Source organism: Xyrauchen texanus, chromosome 40 (genome assembly GCF_025860055.1).
Source record: "Xyrauchen texanus isolate HMW12.3.18 chromosome 40, RBS_HiC_50CHRs, whole genome shotgun sequence".
Classification (NCBI taxonomy): domain Eukaryota; kingdom Metazoa; phylum Chordata; class Actinopteri; order Cypriniformes; family Catostomidae; genus Xyrauchen; species Xyrauchen texanus.
Window position 1 is genome coordinate 34199081 of NC_068315.1, and position 22853 is coordinate 34221933.

Sequence of the window (22853 nt, forward strand, 5' to 3'; positions counted from 1 at the left end):
TTTTAGTTTCAAAAGTGACATTTCCTGGTTACGTGAATTATGGGCAAGCCATTCAAAAAGCAAAAAAAAAAAAAAACACAAAAAAAACCTGCCAGTCATATTTATTTTCGTTACATAAACTACACCTGTATTTACAGTAAATACATTGAAATTCTTGTTATGCTCATCTTCAGCTTTTCCAGTTGTAAACTAAACATTAAAAATGATGAATAAAAGGCTGTAAAAATATATAGATATATATATTTTAAACAATTTTTAAGGCATTATATACATTAAGGAAGGGTTGTGAAACATTCTCAGAATAACATGACAACAGGGAAAAGGCTTTACATTTCTTTTAAAAGAGGAAGTTATTTTTTTCCTTTGACAACAAGAGACTAAAATTACAATAGTTTAAACATGGATATGAATTTAAATACATATTTTATCAAGTTATCTTGAAATTTAAATGACAATACTACATTTTAAAGTTGGATTTCACAGTGTAAATTATATCGTTCTTACACTGACGCAAAACAAGGCTTTTAATTTAAAAAGAACATAACTATGAAATATCGATTTCAAATCTTGCACCCAATTTTCTATAATACCAAAAGTTTTAAAAATACAGAAATTAAGTTTTATTTTCTTCCAAATATTTATCAAAAGGTTTGAGGATTGCTAGATATTTTTCCTTAAATTATCAGAGCACTCCCCTTTGCAATAAATGATATTTTGAGCGGAATGTGGCATTTATACACAATAAAACAACATAATCTTCATAAAATATTTAAAATATCCTTTCTTCAATGTAAGAAGCAGACCCCAAATTAGAGTTTAAACTGTAAGCTGCATTCATCTGCCTCTATAAAGCAGAGGCATAGCATTGTCTATTTAAATGGTTCTAGATTGCCTGTTAAGGCAGAGTCCATGAGGTCATCATCATCCGTATGCATATACACAGGACTTGGTCGTGAGGTGCGCTCTATGCTGAGCAATGACATTGAAGGTTCTGAGGATATAGGGGACCTAGACCAGCTGTCTGTCTTCACTGGGTAAGAGGAAGTCCCACAAGACATTGTTGACTTCTTCTTTTCTTTTTCTCGGTCTCTGTCCCTATCCCTTTCCCGCTCCTTCTGCTTTCTTCTCCTTTTTATGCTTTTTGTGTTTCTCAATTTGGCTGATGGATATGGAGCTCATGTAGTCTTGTGGGGGTTGGTGTGGTCTTGTACTTTGATCATCATCTGAGCTAGGGCTGTTCTGGTGTGATTTTTCTGCAACAGAACTGCTGCCAGACTCGCTCTCACTGTCTGGGTTTAGGGGGGTGTACCCAGGGGATCGGCTGTGACTTGGAGAGCTGCGGTCATGTTTTGGTGTAGAGCCACTGAAAAGGGGTGATGCTTTGATGCCTGAATATTGGGAGCGCATGGAGCCATTTCCAGAACCTTCTCCAGGTTTCTGGAGAGTTACTTTAGACTTAATGCTTGGAGAGCCACCATCAGGCTTGCTGATAATAATCTTTGCCACACCAGTAACACTCACCGCACCACTTTTGGGATCAATAATCTTCTTGTCACCAGAGTTGCCCCCTGACACCTTGGATTTGCCTTCTTTGTCCATCTTGTCTCGTTTGCTTATAAACTCTCCTCCCTGGGAGGACATTCCATGCTTGGAGGATGTAGGACCAACATTTGGAGGATCTCCCCCACCTGCACTGCCACCACCACCTTCACCCTCCTCCCCACCAATACCTCCACTACCAACACTTTTTAGTTTGTCTATGACTGCAGTAAGAGATGGCTTTTTGTTTCGGCTTGGTGACTTACCTTTTGCATTAGGGTTGTTCCCACCCCCACCACCACTGCAACCTCCTCCACTACTCCCATACTGTGACTGGCCACCAGAAAAGGACATGGAGCCAGAGGAAGAGGAAGTAGAGGATGCAGAAGAGCTTGTAGATGAACTACTGCCAAATTGCTTTTGGGTACCCATAGCACCACTAGAAGAGGACTTAGAGCCCCCTGATCCCCCACTGCCTGAGCCAATAGGGGACTTTGCTTTAGAAGAGGGTGGGGTCCCAGGGACCTGGCTCTGCTGAAGTTTCATAGGAGAGGAGAGTTTGTCAGAACTGCCAGAACGAGAGTGTGAAGGAGAGATATTAGGCTTGATATTGGGGTTCATGAGTGAGCCAGGGGGCTTACCACCTTGGGGCTTAATTTTGTTTCCACTTCCTGTTCCACTGCTGCCCCCACTGCCTGAGCCTGACATACCATGCTTGGTAATGGGAGAGGAGGATGGCTTGCCTAGACCCATCCCTATAGAAGACCCTTTGGATTGAGGAGGCATACCACCTCCAACCCCTCCGATGATTGATGGTTTGGAGATGCTTCCTTGCCCACTGGAGCCTTCTAGTTTACTACTCTTAATCTTTCCTGAGGATGAAGAGTGGGAATGGTGACTTTTGGTACTGCCTGTGCCACTTGTATTACTAATGCCTCCGCTTGTTGAGCTAGTCGATGTGTAGCCTCCATGAGATGATGTTTTCCCTCCAGTTAAAGTCCTGGGAATCTGAATTGTGATTTTGGGTATTGGTGGAGTAGCACCTCCTGGTGGGGTCTGAGACCTAGCTGAGCTCCCAGGTGACTTGGATACACCTCCACTCATGGATCCTCCAGAACTGGCACTCCCACATGGAGGAGTGTAAGACCGACCCCCTGAGCTGTGTGAAGGGGACTTGCCATCTGGATCTAGCTTCTTACGCTTAGGAGGTTTGTCTTTCGATTTGCCTTCACTTGAAGCAGTGTGACTGCGTTTCACCTGCTTCACTTCAGAAGAACCTGTACCCCCTATTCCTATTCCAGAATTTCCTCCTCCTCCATTATCTTCCTTTGATCTGATCTGCTGTTTAATCTTTGTATCACTGGTTTTAAAATCACTCCCTGCTGCCCCAATGCCCATCATACCTGAAATGTGTGAGTCTCCCATAACTGATGCTGTACTCATCATTGGCTTTCCACCACTACTGTTGCCACCAAAAATTCCAATGTCAAAGGGGTCTTTTAACGAGCCCTCTGGAGTATTTTGACCATGTGAGGTGGGATTTGGGGGTGTGCCAGTAGGGGTGTTCTGCTGACTTCCCCCACTGAAACCTTTGACCAGGTCAAGATCTGGGTCAGGGCTGGGTGAACTGTCTTCAAAGAAATTTGGTGCAAAGCTTCCTTGTCCAGCTCCTAACAGCTCTGGGTTAAAGTCTGTATCTGGGAAGAAATTTGTAGAGGAAGAATCACTATTGGGTGTTGCTGCAGTGGCAGCTTCTGCAATCAGGTCTGCTGCATCAGTAAAGGGATTTTCATTGCTGTTTGCATTAAACAGGTCAGCCTCAAACACTGCGCTACCTTGGCCAGAGCTGGAGGAATCATGCAGTGGAGTTCCCAAGGAAGCATCTTCTTCGCCACCTGAGAGATGCTGGCCATGACTGCTGGTGCTTCCTTTGTTGGCCTGATCAGGGATATCAGACAGAATGTCATTAATGTCTGGCCCAATACTGTCAGAGCTGGAGAGTCGCACCATACGGGGAATGGATCCTTGTGACTGAGGCTGAACATGAGACTGTGGATGGTATGGCATTACTGGACCTGAAGGTGGAGTCCCACACTGACTTGGGGCTGGGGTAATACTATGAGGGGTGTCAAGTCCATCACCTGGAAGACTGACATCAAAGATGGGGTTCTGGGAGGCATCAACATCCATGGAGAAAAGCTCTCGGTGAAAATCATCTTCAGAGTGGTGAGTGTGATGATGCTGTTGGGTCATGCCCCCAACCTGCTGCTGAGATTGATGCTTCATGCCCATTCCACCTCCTGCTCCCATTGCTCCTTTATCAGATACTCTTGGATTCTTTTTCTTGCCCTTGCTGCCAGGGCAATACTGCCCTTGGCTATCTGTCTGTGGGGACCCAGATGAATTCTGTCTTTCTAGAGGGCTACTTCCATACAGTGTAGAAAAATCCTGCGAGGGGTTATCCTTTAGTAGATTCATCAACATTGGGTGGTTTTTGGTGTTGCTTGCCGGAGAGGTGGTCAGTGGAGGGGTCTGGTGAGGCTGAGGTGGCTGGGGAGTTGGACTGGACCCAACACTGCCTGGGATTTTCAAAAGACTGGTTAGAATGGGATTCTGAGTGACTTTGCTGAAGTCATCTGAACCATGGCCCTGCTGTTGTTGTTGTTGCATTGCTTGCTGCTGACTGCCAACCTGTCCCATGCCGTCCATACTTGAGCCTCCCTGACCTGTACAACTCATAGTGAACAGTGAGGTGATTGGGCCTTGGAAAGACCCACTTCCCCCAACACCCACAACATTGTTGTTTCCTGTGCAGGTGGTCCCACTACTTACTCCAGGAAGACCTATTTGGTTGCTCCCAACATGCCCTGCACCCATTCCCATGTAACCTGGGCTGCCAGTTGGGGGCAGGTTCTTCTTTACCATAATTTCCACAGTTTCAGCTATAAGGGACAATGCTGGAGTGTCTGCTTGAATGGTCTCTGCCTTGCGTCGAATGGCACGCATAGTCACAGGAATGGACATACATCTAGAGAGAGAATAAAATAAAACAGATTTTATACATAACAGGTATTCAGATTCCTAAACAGTAATACACAAAATTAAGATAATTTATTGCTTTTGGTTTCCAAGCATGTAGTCAATTAGCACATTGGTTCTCAATCCTGGTCCTAAAGTACCTCAGCAGGGATTCATAAGGTTTTTTTAATTACTAAAAAAAAGCTGGCTCATAAAAGTGATTTGTTCGGAAATTGTACAACACTGGTCACGCTGTAGATGTTTCACTAAAAAGGACCAGTTCTAAACAGGCATGTGATCTTGTGCAGGGTCCGAGATACTCTTTATTTGACCACTAGCTTAGGTGTCTGGTTAATGTAAAAAATATTTAGCATATTTAGAGTGGAATTCACAGACATGAGCTTCAAAAAATATTTTATTAATTATGAAATGTTTAATTGCCTGAAAGTCCATTTAGAGATCGGACCTGAGAGAACACGGGACGATACAGACTCAACCCGGAGATTGTAAAATCTCGCAAAGGTATTAGGTGTTGCCTAGCCCGCTGCTCTGTCTGCCAGGGAGGTGCCCCTGGCCAGTGCCCACGAGGACACTTCTGGTTGAGTGCGCTCAAACCCGCAAGGGGGGCACGGCCTGGGTGTGATAAGCCAATGAAATGGCATCGATGACCCAGTCGGCGAGCCTTTGTTTGGACACAGCGTTCCCTTTCCGCTATCCCCTGAAGCAGACAAAGAGCTGCTCAGACCGTCTAGAGCTCCGTGTGCGGTCCAAGCAAAGCACGTACCGGACACAGCAACGAAAGGGCTGGGTCTGCCTCCTCCCGGGGCAGCGCTTGCAGGCTCACTACCTGGTCTCTGAAGGGCGTGGTAGGAACCTTGGGCACGTAGCCCGGCCGCGGTCTTAGGATCACATATGTGTCTGCCGGACCGAACTCCAGGCAAGTGTCGCTGACAGAGAATGCTTGCAGGTCCCCGACCCTCTTGATGGAGGCAAGCGTGATCAGCAGGGCTGTTTTGAGAGAGAGGGCCCTGAGTCCAGCTGAATCTAGCGGCTCGAAGGGGGGTCTCTGGAGGCCTGTGAGGACCACTGAGAGATCCCAGGAGGGGAACAGGCTTGGCCTGGAGGGATTTAACCTCCTGGCGCCTTTGAGGAACCTGATAATTACGTTGTGCTTACCCAGAGACTTGCTGTCTACTTCATTGTAGTGAGTATGGTTGCACCTTAAGGGTGGAAGGGGATAGCCTCCCCTCTAACTCCTCCTGTAGAAATAAAAGCACTGACCTAACTGCGCACCTCTGTGGGTCTTCAGCCCGGCAAGAACACCAATTTGCGAACAGGCGCCACTTTAGGGCGTAAAGATGCCTGGTGGAAGGGGCTCTGGCTTGGTTGATCGTGTCTACGAAGTCAGGTGGTAGACCGGCTAGATCTTCCGCATCCCGTCCAAAGGCCAGACGTGGAGGTTCCAGAGGTCTGGAGAACTTACCTTGCTCCGCGCGCCCGGCAGGGGCGAGTTCGTGACTGAGGAGGAGGTCCGATGTTGGCGTCCTCTGGAGTCGTCTGAACCGGGCGGCCGGGGAACAGTCGTGAGGCTGAGGGTGGAGGTACCGCGTTCAGGAAGCTGGAACTGTTGAGATCTGGAAGCAAAGTGCCGTGAGAACGGCATTTGCGGGCCAGGTGACCCAGAGACAAAGGAAACAGCCGTTTTTGAGAATGTGGGTACCGCAGCTAGGGGGTGCGGCAAATGAAATAACACAAGATTCTCTTCCCGGCCCTCCACCGGGGGACGGAATGGTCTTACCACCTCCGGACCTAACGTCTTTGACTCTGGGTCGGATGTCTCAGGAGCGCCTGGGAGCCTTCCGGGTCCTCGAGGGGGTCCGTGAGACAGGGGGCTCCTGCGGGGTGCTCGACGCTGGGGCTGAGAGCTGGGCCCGGGTTGATGCGGAGCAGGGTGTTTCTTAGCCGCAGGGGGACACCCTCGGCGAGCAGACGGGGCATGGCCCATGGCGGCAGGCTTGCGGCGGGGCAGGATGTGAGAAATGGCCTCCGTCTGCTTCTTCACCGTGGAGAACTGCTGGGAAGAGGCCAAACTGGGAGACAGGGGTGTTGAGGAAGCGAGCCTTGTCAGTTTCACACATCTCGGCCAAGTTCAACCATAGATGACGTTCCTGGACCACGAGCGTGGCCATCGCCTGCCCGAGTGACTTCGCTGTGAACTTTGTAGCTCTAAGGGCGATGTCGGTCGCTGAGCACAGTTCCTGCAGCACAGTTCCTGCAGCACATCGGGATCAGGGCCACCCCCGTGCATGTTTCTAAGCGCCTTGGCCTGGTGGACTTGCAGGGGGGCCATGGCGTGCAGGGCGGAAATGGCCTGTCCGGTGGCGCTGTAGGCCTTCGCGGTATGCGAGGATGTTGTCCTACAGAGCTTGGAGGGGAGCACAGGGTGACCCCGCCAGGTGGTAGGGTTTGCAACCGCCCTATCCACCTGGGGAATCGCCGTGTACCCATGGGCCACTCCGCCGTCGAGGGTAGCTAGCGGCGGCCTGGAAAAGCATGTCGGTCATCTGCGCATCGGACTCGAAAGCGGCAGCCCAGGGGAGTCCTGGGTTGAATTATTACACCTTCCCCAGCTGATTCCTCTTTATGCAGCAGTTTTGCTTTACTGAATTTGTATAATTGCCATCTATTTACAAGAGGCCAGCTTTGTAATATCATGTGAATGAGATTACATTATGTTTGCATATCTTTACCAACAGTTGGAAGTCAGAAGTTTACATACACCTTAGCTAAATACATTTAAACTCAGTTTTCTATCTGTCACTCACTCGATGTTGTGTCGATGAAGTGACACTAGGAGTCACTCTTGGGAGCCCGAGACACCTCTGATCTTTGATAAAAGGCCAATGGGAATTGGCTAGTGGTATTTGCATGGCACTCTCCCGAACATAAGGGGTTAAAGGAGCTGGCATGCAAACCGCTCATTTAGATTTTCTCTTCGGAGCCGATCGGTTGATGTTCGTTCAGCTGAATTCCCACAGCTTCCCATTCACCTCTGCTGGGTTCCTGAAGGTGCATTACAGTGACTTTCTCCCCCCTCTACACTGGTGCACTGCAGAGATCGCCCCACACTGCGAGGACATGACCATGCCAACGTTGCATGGTCATGTTGAAAAAATGTCACTCTTTTTGGGGAGAAAAAGAAAAAAGAGAGAAAGGGCAAGACTGGGCTAACCTGCCCCTATTTTTTTAGGCTGTCAACTTGTCACTGAAGGGCCACCTGACGCTCATAACAGCGTTGGGGGAGGTTACGCGTCGGCCTGGTGCGCTGGCTACGAGGCACACAGTAGTCTCCCAGTCTCGCACCACCAGTTCACGTAACACAGTGAGCCGTTGAGCCGTTTTTGTAGGGGGACCCCTAGTGTCACTTCATCGACACAACGTTGAGTGAGTAACAGATAGGGAGCGTGCTGGTAACTTCCATAACCTCCGTTCCCTTATGGAGGGAACGAGACGTTGTGTCCCTCCTGCTACAACACTGAACTACACACTGAAATGGCCAGGACGTTCTCTCTCGGCTCCTCAGCACAAAACCTGAATGAAAGGTTCGCACCCTAGCTCATTTATACCCGTATGTTTGGGGGAGTGGCATGCAAATACCACTTGCCAATTCCTATTGGCCTTTTACCAAAGATCTGATGTGACTTGGGCTCCCAAGAGTGACTCCTAGTGTCACTTCATCGACACGACGTCATCAGGGAACAGATGTTATGGAAATAACCAGGACGTTTTTCACAATTTCTGACATTTAATTGTAGAAAACATTGTCTATCTTAGGTCAGTTAGGATCACTACTTTATTTTAAGAATGTGAAATTTCAGAATAATAGTAGAGAGAATGATTTATTTCAGATTGTATTACTTTCTTCACATTCACAGTGGGTCAGAAGTTTACATACACTTTGTTAGTATTTGGTAGCATTGCCTTAAAATTGTTAACTTGGGTCAAATGTTTTGGGTAGCCTTCCACAAGCTTCTCACAATAATTTGCTGGAATGTTGGCCCATTCCTCCAGACAAAATTGGTGTAACTGAGTCAGGTTTGTAGGCCTCCTTTTCAGTTCTGCCCACAAATTTACTATTGGATTAAGGTCAGGGCTTTAACCTTGACTTTGTTGTCCTTAAGCCATTTTGCCACAACTTTGGAGGTATTCTTGGGGTCATTGTCAATTTGGAAGACCCATTTGCGATCAAGCTTTAACTTCCTAGCAGATGTATTGAGATGTTGCTTCAATAGATTCATATAATTTTCCTTCATCATGATGCCATCTATTTTGTGAAGTGCACCAGTCCCTCCTGCTGCAAAGCACCCCCACAACATGATGCTTCCACCCCCATGCTTCACGGTTGAGATGGTGTTCTTTGGCTTGTAAGCCTCACCCTTTTTCCTCGAAACATAACGATGGTCATTATGGCCAAACAGTTCCATTTATGTTTCATCAGACCAGAGAACACTTCTCCAAAAAGTAAGATTCAAAAATGAGTTTTTTGGTTCAAAAATGAGTTTTAATGACTTAACAACCTAAGTGTATGTACCCATGTGCATTTGCAAAATGTAGTCTGGCTTTTTTATGGTGGTTTTGGAGCAGTGGCTTCTTCCTTGCTGAGGACCCTTTCATGTTATGTCGATATAAGACTCATTTTACTGTGGATATAGATAATGTCTACCTGTTTCCTCCAGCGTCTTCACAAGGTCCTTTGCTGTTGTTCTGGGATTGATTTGCACTTTTTGCGCCAAAATACATTCATCTCTAGGAGACTGAATGCTTCTCCTTCCTGAGTAGTATGATGGCTGCGTGGTGCCATGGAGTCTCTACTGGCGTACTTTTTTTGTGTGCAGATGAACGTGGTCCTGTCAGCCATTTGAAAATTGCTCCCAATGATGAACCAGACTTGTGGATGTCCACAATTTTGTTTCTGAGGTTTTGGCTAATTTCTTTAGATTTTCCAGTGATGTCAAGCAAAGAGGCAGTGAGTTTGAAGGTAGGCCTTAAAACACATCCACAGGAACACCTCCAATCAGAAGCTAATTCACAATTTTCTGGAATTTTCCAAGCTGCTTAAAGGCACAGTTAACTTAGTGTATGTAAACGACTGAGCCACTGGAATTGTGATATAGTCAATTAAAAGTGAAACAATCTGTCTGTATACAACTGTTGGAAAAATTACTCTTGTCATGCACAAAGTAGATGTCCTAAAAGACTTGCCAAAACTATAGTTTGCTAATATTAAATCTGTGGAGTGGTTCAAAAATGAGTTTTAATGACTTCAACCTAAGTGTATGTAAACTTCTGAATAGAGAATATATTGCATGGATACAGTATGTGTATTTTTGACTCATTTTGAAAAGTTGTTGAAGTAAATGCACACCTTCAATTTAGCAGGTTATGACACATTTTATAAAGAGAAAATAACCACAGCTCATTTACAAAATGCAGATTTGTACATTTACACACATTTCACCATCTCTAAATAAAAAAAATCTGCATTTTGTCAGTGCAGTTGTTTTTTTTCTTTAAGCATAGGTTCAATGCCATCTGTTCGCATTGCATACAGTTTTACACCTACCTCTGAACTACTTTGGTAATGAAGTCATCAGTGCAGATCAGAGCATCAGATAAACCCTTATACAGCTTACAGGCAACCTGCCGTGAGTCAATCACTTCCATCACCACTGAGAGTAACAAGAGATTTTGAATGAATAAATGAAGGAATGTTACATTTCCACAGCACTTTTCTGATACTACACTCACAGGGTAATCTCCTCAACCACCATTTTAAGAGAGTTTGAGATCAGAAGCACAATTATTGTAACTTGAGGTTTTTCTAGAGAGATACTTCATGTTTGAGGGGTAAACTTTATTCTTACCACAGACAAGAGATTCATTGACAGGATGCTGGAAGGACACAATAACGCTGGAGTCTGTTAGCGGGCACACCTCAAACTGCAGCAGTCCAGGGGTATCTGCTACAAACAGGAAATTAGTTATAGTTTGTATTAAATAATAGTCTGAACTAGTTCTTTAATAACACTGAAACCTCATACTGCAGGAGCTAAGCTTTTTTGAAGGAATATTCCTGGTTCAATACAAGTTAAGCTCAATTAACAGCATTTGTGCAACACTGCTGATTACCTAAAAAAAAAACAAGTTCCGCTCATTTCTTTACAAAAAGCAAAAATGTGGGTTACAGTGAGGCACTTACAATGGAAGTCAATGGCGCCAATCCGTAAACGTTAAAATACTCACCGTTTCAAAAGTATAGCCACAAGAATGAAATGAGATGTGTGTTAACTAGGGCTGGGTATCACTAGCGTCTTGAGATACACAAGTCACTGTATTCATTAATTATGATTAATGACTGACTGTAGAGAACAAAAGGATATTAAAAGAGACATTACTAAAGAGCAAATGGTTTGCTTGCAGTCTTTGGAGTCACATCACACAGAAAGAGTCAAAGCTTTTACTTTCAGCACACAGTAAAAAGATCTTGGTGTTGCAGCCCTAGTGTTAACATAATTTTAGTGTGATAAAATGCTTAAGCCGGGCACACACGGTGCAAGATCTGACACTCTGGAGGTTGTGAGCGCCTGCACAAGTTACGAGTCAGTTTATCTGATAATCATACAGATGCAGTGGTACACGACACGACTTTACGACCTGGTGAATCACTTGAGTTTTCACACTTATCATAAGACATAAAGCCAGAGGAGGACATTGCTTCAATTCCTTTCAGCTTAGGATTTCGAAATAAAAAAAAAAGAAGACATTAGCAGAAAATCATCTGCCGATTTAAAAATGATGATATATATGGATAATTATAACAAATGCTGTCCGACATTTGACAGATTCAGATTTTGAGGGGAGGCTGAAGATCCTGACTGATACATCAATCATAAACGACAGCGTGTTGCTGCCAGTTACTGCATGACAATAAATCACACAAAATTGACAATATTAAAAAGTTTGGAAAATTTGTGCAATGCTTCTGCCGGTTAATACTTGGATTTAATCAAAGCACAAACATGACGTTTAGTATGGAATTTGGAGTTATTTTAGTGGAGCTGGCTACCTGTATTATTCAACTTTAGATGTAGGCTACGTCCTTCTCATCTGTGTCACTGCTTGCATGTTCATAGCAGACATGCTGATGAAGTTTTGTCCATGTGAATGTGCTTTATAGCCACACACAGCAAAGTTGCAACAAAAATCTTGTTTTAGTGTAGCAGATGATTGACAGGTAGAACTTTCAACCTAAAAGTCCTTGGTTTCACCAGACTCGCGCTTGGGGAGTTGAAAAAAAATCTATTGTGTATACACAATTATAACAGATAATATACCACCCTAAATGTAGCCCTAGAACTGAAACAAATGCAAGTATGATGAATAAAAATAGATCATGACGGACATTTTACATCTCTGTCCATCAGAATGATAAAGATTGTTTTCTAGTGCAAATGGCAAATAATTTGTGTTTGAAGAGCAGAGAACAGCATGGGTTTTCTGTAGAATTCTTCCCAGTGATGTGGTAGTGAATATTATGGGAAAAATACAGTTTTAAAAAAATCATTTTTTCTATATGTGTAAAAGCTTCATGAACACTCAGTTTTCATTGATCGTGTGAGTTGTAACACCTTCTACTGATTGGTCAACTTAGAATTTTTTTATACATTTAAAAATAATTATCGGGAGGTTGTGAGCTGCTCGTAAGCCACTCGGCTCCACTCGTATTTCCTCTCACATGATGCAAGCCACACGAGCGACAACAATTTCCACGCAATCGCTCCAGACTGGAAACAAAAATAAAACAAACTGGTCGGGAGCTCGCAAATCCGCTGAAATTCGCACCGTGTACACCACCTTTACAAACCTTTTCTGTGTAAAGTTATGTACAATTTTACAACTTCATAACATAATGATCTAAAATGACCACAAAAATTATGACAACTGTACACCTCAAATAATACACAAGTTTTAACAGAAGAATTAATGTAAGCTTTTATAAAATAGCTTAACATTTCTGCCTTTAAACCCTCAAAAACCTGGCCACAATCACTTTCATTGTAAGTGCCTCACTGTAACCTTTGCTTTTTTAAAGAAAATGAGGGACGAGTCATAATTATTTTTGATTATTGCCATAAATGCTGTCGATTGAGCATAAATTGTATTGAACCCAGAATTCTTCTTTAATTAATACATTTAGGGGCAGATGTTCTAAACAGTTGTGACACTTTGCGCATGATATTTCAGCGCAAAAACCTGTGTGTTATTCACTAACCACCTGCGATCAGCACTGAAACTGCACTGCATCTTGAGTATTTAAATGAAGTTATTGTCATTCCTTTCCATGCAAACATGCCTCCTTTGTATGCAAATTGGGCTCATTGTTGATTGCGCTTCATACACAAAAACTGCCAGCCACAATTTAGATCATGCTTTTACCGCCAAATGAAAGTAGGCAGTAAAATAATTTTAATTTATTTATGTTTGTGAAAATTTTCAATTTTCCGATTATATCAGCAGTAAATAATAAAAAAAACGAACAAATGAAGGAGAAGAACATTATAACTTGGCATATATGGGTTAACGGCGATGTTCGCGCGGCACTCACTGCGCGGACCTCTGCTTTTAATTCTTCTAACACGGAGGAGCGTAAACAAGCCAGTTATGCCCTCCGTAACTCTGTCAGTGAAGCCAAACGCCAGTACAGGCACAAACTTGAAGGTCAGTTCAACACCACTGACTCCAGAAGTATGTGGCAGGGAATTAATACCATCACGGACTACAAACGGAATAAAGACTCTGCCATGAACACCGCTGCATCTCTCCCGGACGAACTTAATAAATTTTATGCTCGTTTCGAGGACAGTAACACCGCCCTCGCGGAGAGAGCATTCGCGGCTGATGCTTCAGAGGTTGGTTCCCTCTCCGTCTCTGTTGTGGATGTAACCCGATCCTTCCGACGGGTGAACATCCGTAAAGCTGCGGGTCCAGACGGCATTCCGGGCCGCGTCATCAGAGCGTGCGCGAATCAACTGGCTGGTGTTTTTACGGACATTTTCAATCTGTCCCTCTCCCTGTCTGTAGTCCCCACATGCTTCAAAACATCAACCATTGTGCCTGTACCGAAGCAAGCCACAATCACTTGCTTAAATGACTGGCGTCCTGTTGCTCTGACCCCCATCATCAGCAAATGCTTCGAAAGGCTAATCAGAGATTACATCTGCTCTGTTCTGCCCACCTCTTTGGACCCATTGCAGTTTGCCTACCGCAACAACCGCTCCACTGACGATGCCATTGCATCTACAATACACACTGCTCTCTCCCACCTGGAAAAAAGGAACACATATGTGAGAATGCTGTTTGTAGACTACAGCTCAGCATTCAACACCATAGTGCCCTCCAAGCTTGATGAGAAACTCCGGGCTCTGGGCTTAAACAGCTCGCTGTGCAGCTAGATCCTGGATTTCCTGTCAGGCAGACGTCAGGTGGTTAGAATGGGCAGCAACACCTCCTCATCACTGACCCTCAACACTGGAGCCCCGCAGGGCTGTGTTCTCAGCCCACTCCTGTTGCCACACATGACTGCGTGGCAACACATAGCTCCAATGCCATCATTAAGTTTGCTGAAGATACGACGGTGGTAGGTCTGATCACTGACAATGATGAAACAGCCTACAGAGAGGAGGTGCACACTCTGACACGCTGGTGTCAGGAGCACAACCTCTCCCTCAACGTCAGTAAAACCAAGGAGCTTGTAGTGGACTTCAGGAAGAAAGACGGAGAACACAGCCCCATCACCATTAACGGAGCACCGGTAGAGAGAGTCAGCAGTTTCAAGTTCCTCGGTGTCCACATTACTGAGGAACTCACATGGTCCTTCCACACTGAGGCCGTTGTGAAGAAGGCTCACCAGCGCCTCTTCTTCCTGAGACGGCTGAGGAAGTTTGGAATGAACCAACACATCCTCACACGGTTCTACACCAGTACTGTAGAGAGCATCCTGACTGGCTGCATCACCGCCTGGTATGGCAATAGCACCGCCCACAACTGCAAAGCCCTGCAAAGGGTGGTGCGAACTGCCAGAAACATCATCGGAGGTGAGTTTCCCTCCCTCCAGGACATATATAACAGGTGGTGTGAAACAAGCTTGGAGGATCATCAGAGACTCCAGCCACCCGAGTCATGGGCTGTTCTCACTGCTACCATCAGGCAGGCGGTATCGCAGCATCAGGACCCGCACCAGCCGACTACATGATAGCTTCTTCCCCCAAGCAATCAGACTATTGAACACTTGATCTATCAGGATCAATAATTAGCACTGCACTTTATTCATCTATAATCTCACACTGGACTATCAACATTTTTCTCCTCAATACAACTACTTATATATATTTCATATACTCTTACTTATTGTATATTGTGTATTCTATATTGTGTGTATTGTTTACTGTACATTGTATATAATTATTGTGCTGTGTAAGTATGTGTACATTTGATATGTAAATTGTGTTGTGTAAGTATGTTGTTATTGTAATTGGTATATGTCTCGTCACTGTCATGACTGCTATGTTGCTCGGACCTGCACACAAGAATTTCACCTACTGTTGCACTTGTGTACATGGTAGTGTGACAATAAAGTGATTTGATTTGATTTGATTTATATCCAGATGTGTGATGGCTTCAAGCACACATTCTGCATCCAGGTGTCTGCATTAAAGTAATGCTGTTCAGTTCTGGCAGGGTGTGTCAAATACAGTGGTCTGCGGCATCCTCCTCTATAATGCGCTCAGAATCGGACAGCAAAATAGAATTGCATGTGCAAATTGCATTTTCCTGGGCACGTGCCCGCTGTTGCCTGATCTTCATGATTTCTTTAATAAATCAGGAGCTAAACCAGAGCAGAGAGTGCATGCAAAAATGCTTTTCATTCTTAGTGAATCTGCCCCTAAGTGATTACAATTTGATGGCAGTGTTTGGGTTTGGAAGTTTGAAGAAAGTTTTTAAATTTGAAGAAGCATTTCCTTTGTGAACAACCTTTTTTTGGAACACTGATATGACAGAGTCTTCCTATCATGTCAGTACTTAAATTATATTTAATAATAATAATAAAAAAGAACCCTTATTTTGATAATCTGTGAACTCTAACTGCCACAATTACCATGTTAAAAGAAGATATACCCACCTTCTTTAATGTAAGTCTTTTTGACGCAGCTGCCGATCAGTGTGTTGTAAGCAGCCTGGTGTCGTATGATGTCGAGGAGAGCGGGCACCTGAGCAGGATGTCTGAATGGAATCTTGGAAACTAAAGCTCCTTGAAGAGACTTTCCATCTTGGACTGGAGCATCACCGTTCAGAAAATAGCAATGCTGCTGACCTGGCAAAGACTGAAAAAGGACAATCAATTTGGAGAGTAATTGGCAGCATGAAGTTTACATTCCACAAAATATTCAATCAGATGGAAATGGTAACTGTTATGATATACGGTAAAGGTCAACAAATATACAGTATCAGTATAACTCATGAAATGTCTGTTTTTATTACCGGACCACTGATGATCTACCCATGAATGATAATCTACGGTTGATGTATTACTGCTCATCTAGTATTTATTGATTTATTGATTTCATTTTAGACCAAATCTTTATTCTCTGTTTTATGGTTATTATTGGTTATTACCCTTTAATAGCAAAATAAACTGCATCTGGAATTGTATTCATATTGCACTGTTGAAACGTCCATGTCTGTGCATGGGACAGTAAGGAAATACTAAAGGCCTGTTCACACAAAGTCTGTTTTTTACGGTGCGATTGTTCATTCTGTACGAGGTTTTGAACAAGAACAATACATTATGGCGATTTTCACAACGGGTCCGATAAATTATCTGCCAACAATCCAAAAGTTTTTGTTTTTACAGAGAGTGGTCCGATTTGTTTTTCTTCAGACTGCGATGAAAACCGACTGACCAATGAAATAAGAGCTTTTTATAATTTTTCTAGAATTTGCAGCTGCTCAATCCAGTGCATTGGTGGGGCTAATCAACTGTTTTTGAAAATCTGCTTAAGGTGTTTTGTCTTAATGCACATTATTTAATATGTAGCCTATATCACTGTGCCTGTTTTATTCTCATGGCATATCAGCGAGATTGGGCAATTTGTTTGCTCGTAGTAAAATCCCATAAAAAGACTCTTTACATGCAATATTTTACTGTAGAAAAACAAAGATCCACACAGCCTTGTGTCAAAGTCTTGCAATAATATCAGTAAAGAAAACACTGCAAGCTAGTGTTCCCTTTCTGTCGCTCACTTTGACGTTGTGTCGAAGAGGGGACACTAGGGGCCTCTCTTGAGAGCCTCGCGCATCTCTGAACTTGAGAAAAGGCCAATGAACTTGAGAAAAGGCCAATGAGAATTTGCATGTCCCGCCCCTGGACATACGGGTATAGAGGTAGGGAAATGCGTCTGTCCATTCAGAATTTTCCTTCGGAGCCGAGTGGTAGTGTGATCAGCTGTAATCACTGACTGTGCACTTCATCGCTACAATCTGCGGCCCATATCAGTGGCTTTATCAGTGGGATTGGGGCCGGCACGGCTGGCGATGAAGGTGATTTGGGGCTTAAAGCATGCTCGGTTTCGCCGGGTAAATCCCCACAAACCACCTGCCACTCCCAGCATGCACGTTTGCTTTCGTTCGGAGCAGAACTCAATTGACAACTCAAACCTTCCTCCTGGTCCTCTTCGACTTAAAGTGGTGTTCGCCTGTGCGTAATCAAACGCATCAAAGGAGACTGAGGCTGAGGCAATTGTCATTACATTTTGCGTCTTTGCCTCGGACAGACGACTTCTCATGGCAGTTTTAATTTGGTTCTGGGGGCTGAACTCAGCATTAAGCGCCACAAGATTTGCAGAAAGCGTCACAGAGGGGCGATTTTAAGAGTTTGCCACGAAAAAAGCAGAAGGTGTGCACAATAAACTTTGAAAACATGTGTTTGGAAGAGAGAAAAAATCTTAGAAAGTAATAAAAGGACTCGTTTATGTTTAGGTGTAAGCGTTTTCTTGGTGAATTTAAATGAATTCAATAACTGGGGTCTCTGATATTTGTAAATGATAAGGTCATTTGAATTAAAAGACATTTTTAGACGTTCAATGTCTCTTCACAAATTTGGACAGTTTTTAAATATTTCTTGTTGCTTTGTACTCCCAAAGATATTGTTGGTGAAACAAAAACGTGTGTGTGAAAAACATTTGGTGTGACATCATTTCACAGACAATGTATTCTGCAGCGCTGACGCAACTCATGTGATGACCCTTTATACGTATAAATATCACTCACTCACATTAATCATTGCTCTTCACAATCACAAAAGTGACCGATAATAGTTTCAAAGCAGCAAATTTCTCCGAAAGGTGAGGAGTTTGGATACCTGAAATTATATATTTTTTTCATGCATTTTTTTTGTGTAGAATTTGTTAATTTTCCATGGCACACCTGACAATCTCTCACACGGCACAATGGTTGGGAAACACTGTACTGGGGCACTTAGGTCAGCTGACCAACTTCTGCTGAAAGTTCCTCGTTGTTGCTACAAATTGAATGGCAATTGTGCATTTGCTATTGTAGGCCCCAAACTCTGGAACAAGCTTCCGCTTAATATCAGAACAGCTCTGACGATCTGCCTTTTTAAATCTGTTTTTAAAACACATTTTTACTCATTTGCTTTTGAATACATTTTAAATATGGACATAGATTTTAGGTTAATTAAAAATATTTTATTATTTATATAAGGGTATATTATGCATGTTATGTTGTGACTGAGATGTGTATTGTAAAGCACTTTGGGTCAACTCCTGTTGTTATAAATGTGCTCTATAAATAAAGTTGAGTTGAGAATAACCACGCTAACAACCCAGTGTGAATTCATTTAAAAAACAATTAGTGGTCCGACTGTCATCAATGTCTAAAGTTTATAACTCGAAAGGAGCGAAAAAGGTGAGACAATCACTGATCCACGAACATGTCTTTTTTTTTAATAATAAGCTAAAAGCACCAACTTAAGCTATTTTAATGATTTAAAAATAGCAAATTATCTGCACAATTGTGCAAAATTAGCTGCAAAAATAAAGGGTATTTGGTGTAGCTTGCTTCTATTTCACAAATTTGTTCAGTTTAATTCATTGATAAGTTTATTGACCACTTCTACGGATGCCACTAGGTGGCGACAAATGAGAGTCTTATGTGCTATGAGTGAGTCATTGAATCATTTTGAGATGTTCTTGACCGAAATCTGCCAAGAGACTTTATAGTATTTAAGCATTATAAGAACAAAGCAGATCTATAATTTCTGTTCAATTTGCTGAGCATGACATTTCATCCAAAAAGACAACAACAATAGTCCATAGTTGCAATAACATCCTTACATTCTCCTTTATTCAAATTTGCATGTCAAATTTACTGACTTCAGTAGAATGTTTAAGCATTATAAGAAAAAAACAGATAAAGTATTTAAACTGCAGAGCATGACCTTTATCAGAAGACAACAATAATAGCATAATAATAATAATTTGGAGTTTCAATAATGTCCTTTTGTCATCGTAAAGAGCATTTCACATGAGTTGAGACGGGCATCAATGCACCATTCAATGGCAGCATCAAGCGGTGCTTTCCTCTTTCACATCACAAGCGTTGCAGAAGCATTTTGGTAAATGTAATTACTGTAGTTCAAAAACTGGGGTCTCTGGATACTTGTAAATGATAAGGTAATAATTAAAATAAATTATGAGATTAATTATCTCTTCATAAATATGGACAGTTTTAACATATTAAAACTGTAGCTTTGTACTCTCAAAGATTTGTGTGAGGCAAAACATATATGTGAAAAACATATTTGGTGTGAAGTTGGAGCAGAGGTTGAGCTGACGTGTCACTTCATAGACTTCATAGATAAGTGTACTGCATCTATAACAACATTTGGAAAGCCATAATTTTGACAAACTTTGCAAGTTGAATTGTAATGATAAATTATTTCATATTGCTGCGCTACTCAGCGTGAACCGCTGGAGGGAGCGTCTCTATCTGCAGGGGTTTATGAATATACACACAAATTGTTTGCTATACAATGAGTACTTTCTAAATAAACTTTGTCATTTATAGATAGTAATTTCTAGATAACTTTCTAGATAGACTTGGTTTAGATTAAATGTATACCTACACTGGCTAAGAATTATTTTGCAGTTTTCTTATTCTATTTTTTTCTGAACATCTGGGTTTATTAGATTTGTATTTATTTTACATTTACACTCTGTTGACAACTTCCTCCTGTGGTGCATTTGTAAATTTTTCTTGCACACCATTGATTCATATAATGAAAGAACTTGGATTTCTCTAACAAGGTTGCCTTACATTCTATTAAAGACATTCAGTTTGAAGCATGTTGGAGAACATTTAAATGTTGAAAAAACAGAATCATAAATCATCAATAAATTTGATAAAAATCAAGATTATATCTCTGGAAATAGAATCTCGATATTTCCATCATTGATCGGCACATTATTTTCTCAATACGTTTTTGAGGCATCGATATATTCACATTGGCTGACATTTATATTAGAAGCCTAATTTGTGTGCTTTCCAATTCACTGTCAGCTGGCCTTCCGTTTAATTGTGTCTGGCGTAATAGCTTTGGGAGACCACAAGGGGTTGATATAAAATGATGCGGTGCAGGTGCCAGTCCAAAGTTGTGAATCTAGTCACCATACACACAAAAGTTACAGAGGTTTTTAGCTCTGGTAATCAGATTGTTTTCATTTAATGTTTTCATTAATACTGTAAAGCTCTGTTGTGCATCTTTTCTTTTTACCAAAAATAATATACAGGCAGTTGAAGTCAGAAGTTTACATACACTTAGGTTAAAGTTATTAAAACTCATTTTTTAACCAGTATGTGTAAACGTCTGACTTCAACTGTGTGATATATATATGTATATATATATATATATATATATATATATATATATATATATATATATATATATATATATAATTTTATTTTAAAGTATTATATTTTCATTTGATTAAAGGTGTACAGTAAGTATTTGATTAAACAACATTTTATCATAACATTTAATGAAAACACTAAACATGGAATCTAGAAAAATTAAAACAAAAATGGAATCATTTATATCTATAAGACTTTACGATACGATACTACTAATTGAGGCATTACAATAGCAATACAGTAAATGCAACATAATACAAAAGTAAATATAAAAACTTGAATTTGTTCAATTCAAGCTGTAAAACCACAAAAAGGCATACTGTTAATGAAAATACATTGTGTAGTAGGATATATGAACGATACATATACGCAACATATCATCCAGTGATGTCTAGAGTAAATCTATGTCCTTTGATAAGGTACAATTTTAGGGAGCTGCAGTGGTGTGCAGCATACATTCATAATAAAAAAAAAAATCTAATTTAAGAACATGCCATGTCATTTGCCAGATGCGTCCGGTGTGCAACCCCCTTTAAGTTAGACTGCCGCTCACACTTAACCAAAGTTGTAGTCAGTGTTGAGAAATATGAAGAGACAAAAAGCCCTATTTATAACAAATGCAGATCCAAAATTATCTGATTATATATGCATGAAAATGAGCACCTTTAGGGTTTTTTCCCCTTCTATATGTAACTTTAATAAGCAGCATGTTACCAGCCTTACATAACAAACAGAAAGACCACTACAACTTTATAATTCGAATTCAGAGATGGCATAATCTCTGTCACAGAAAGACAACAACACTTTAAAATGACTAATTTGGAGTTAATATAAAGTTGTCAGCAATAAATTAGGGAGAACAAATGTTTCCATTATATTCCAAACAAATATTCCCATTTATCAGTAACTATAGCAAGCAGCATTTTTAAGCTGCCCTGTTGTGGTGTAAATTGTGGTTTGTTTGGTATTGGTAGATCCTTGCATTAAGTCAAATATAAAAATTGCTCAATCAGGCTTTAACATTTAAGAAACAATATCTCAGGGAATTCTGTCTCTTTTCTCAGCAACAAAAAAATATAGAGTCTGCATAATATATTTAAATGCACTTAACCTGTTGATACACACCCACTTTTTGAGCACAAACCATGAAAATGACATACCTGAACGGTTGATGGTTGTATTTTCTGTCTTTTGAAAGAAGACCCTTCGGGCTTTATTTCCCAGAATTAACATATGTTGTTATTTTCTAAAGTTAGAGGAGATGAAGTTTATAGTAATGGAAATATTTTGTGCTGAAGATTTTTTTATAATCTAAAAAAAAAACAATAATAAAAGTACCTCAGACAACCCAGAAATACAATGTTCTCAAAGTCACAAGTCTAAAGAAGTTATGTTTCAAATTGTCTCTGTAAATTCGCTGGAAGCATCCAGAGTAAAATTAAGGCTCCGCCTTTCAAGACGACACAAAATCTTACTGCACTGCTTGGCTAATATGAATAAAACTATATTTTTTAAAAACAGATTTTGGAAACAGGCTCATTTTGTTTAGAGGACTCTAATATATAAGATCATATACAGTTTTACAACATGAATGCTACTCAGATTGCAGTTTGTTGAAGAACGATGACGTAGGGTAATTCTTTCAGGCGAGATCGCATGTAAACATTGAAGAATATATCAATATTTCTCAGATTTATCACTTTTATGGACAAAAGTGCTATTGGATGTTTTTCAATGAGCGCTTGTCATGGACGATTGACCCAAGTGTTTTGAACTGGATTCATCTGGCTATCATGATTTCATAACAAAGGTATGAAGTCCCGTTTTGATATTGCATGTTTTCATTTGTACTCCTGCACAAATAACTAAATTGCTGTTTCTGGAGCATTGCTATCATGAAACAGAGATCGGATATCAATGTTGAACCCTTAGACCTTTGAAAAGATGTATCATTTGTTAACATTAATTACATTTATTGACGGTAAATTATATATTAAATGTAATCAGAGTGACGTCACTACCGTGTGCAGTTGATTGCCTATCAACAGGTTAAACAGAAATACTGGATTGCTCATTCAGCTGCAACACTGAATAATATATTTATTTTGGTAGGAGATCTCTCATATGGCTGCTGTGTCTCTGGGCTCCCATCGTTCTCTCATAGTCAAGACCCTGATGTATACTGGACAAAGCAGCACTTCGGTACTAAATGGAAAATGTAATGTATACTGTATTATTAAAAAGTACTA

General features: G+C 41.6%; 1 protein-coding gene across 1 annotated transcript in view; it reads right to left on the reverse strand.

The window, feature by feature from the left end:
• Positions 1 to 202: 202 nt before the first annotated feature.
• The window catches only part of LOC127633268 (mediator of RNA polymerase II transcription subunit 1-like), a 32017-nt gene continuing 9366 nt past the window's right edge, over positions 203 to 22853 (reverse strand). The window contains 5 exon segments of the mRNA XM_052112231.1: positions 203 to 1122; positions 1124 to 4567; positions 10181 to 10286; positions 10482 to 10577; positions 15797 to 15998. Of these exon segments, the coding sequence (XP_051968191.1) occupies positions 870 to 1122; positions 1124 to 4567; positions 10181 to 10286; positions 10482 to 10577; positions 15797 to 15998 (4101 nt within the window). The 3' untranslated portion in view covers positions 203 to 869.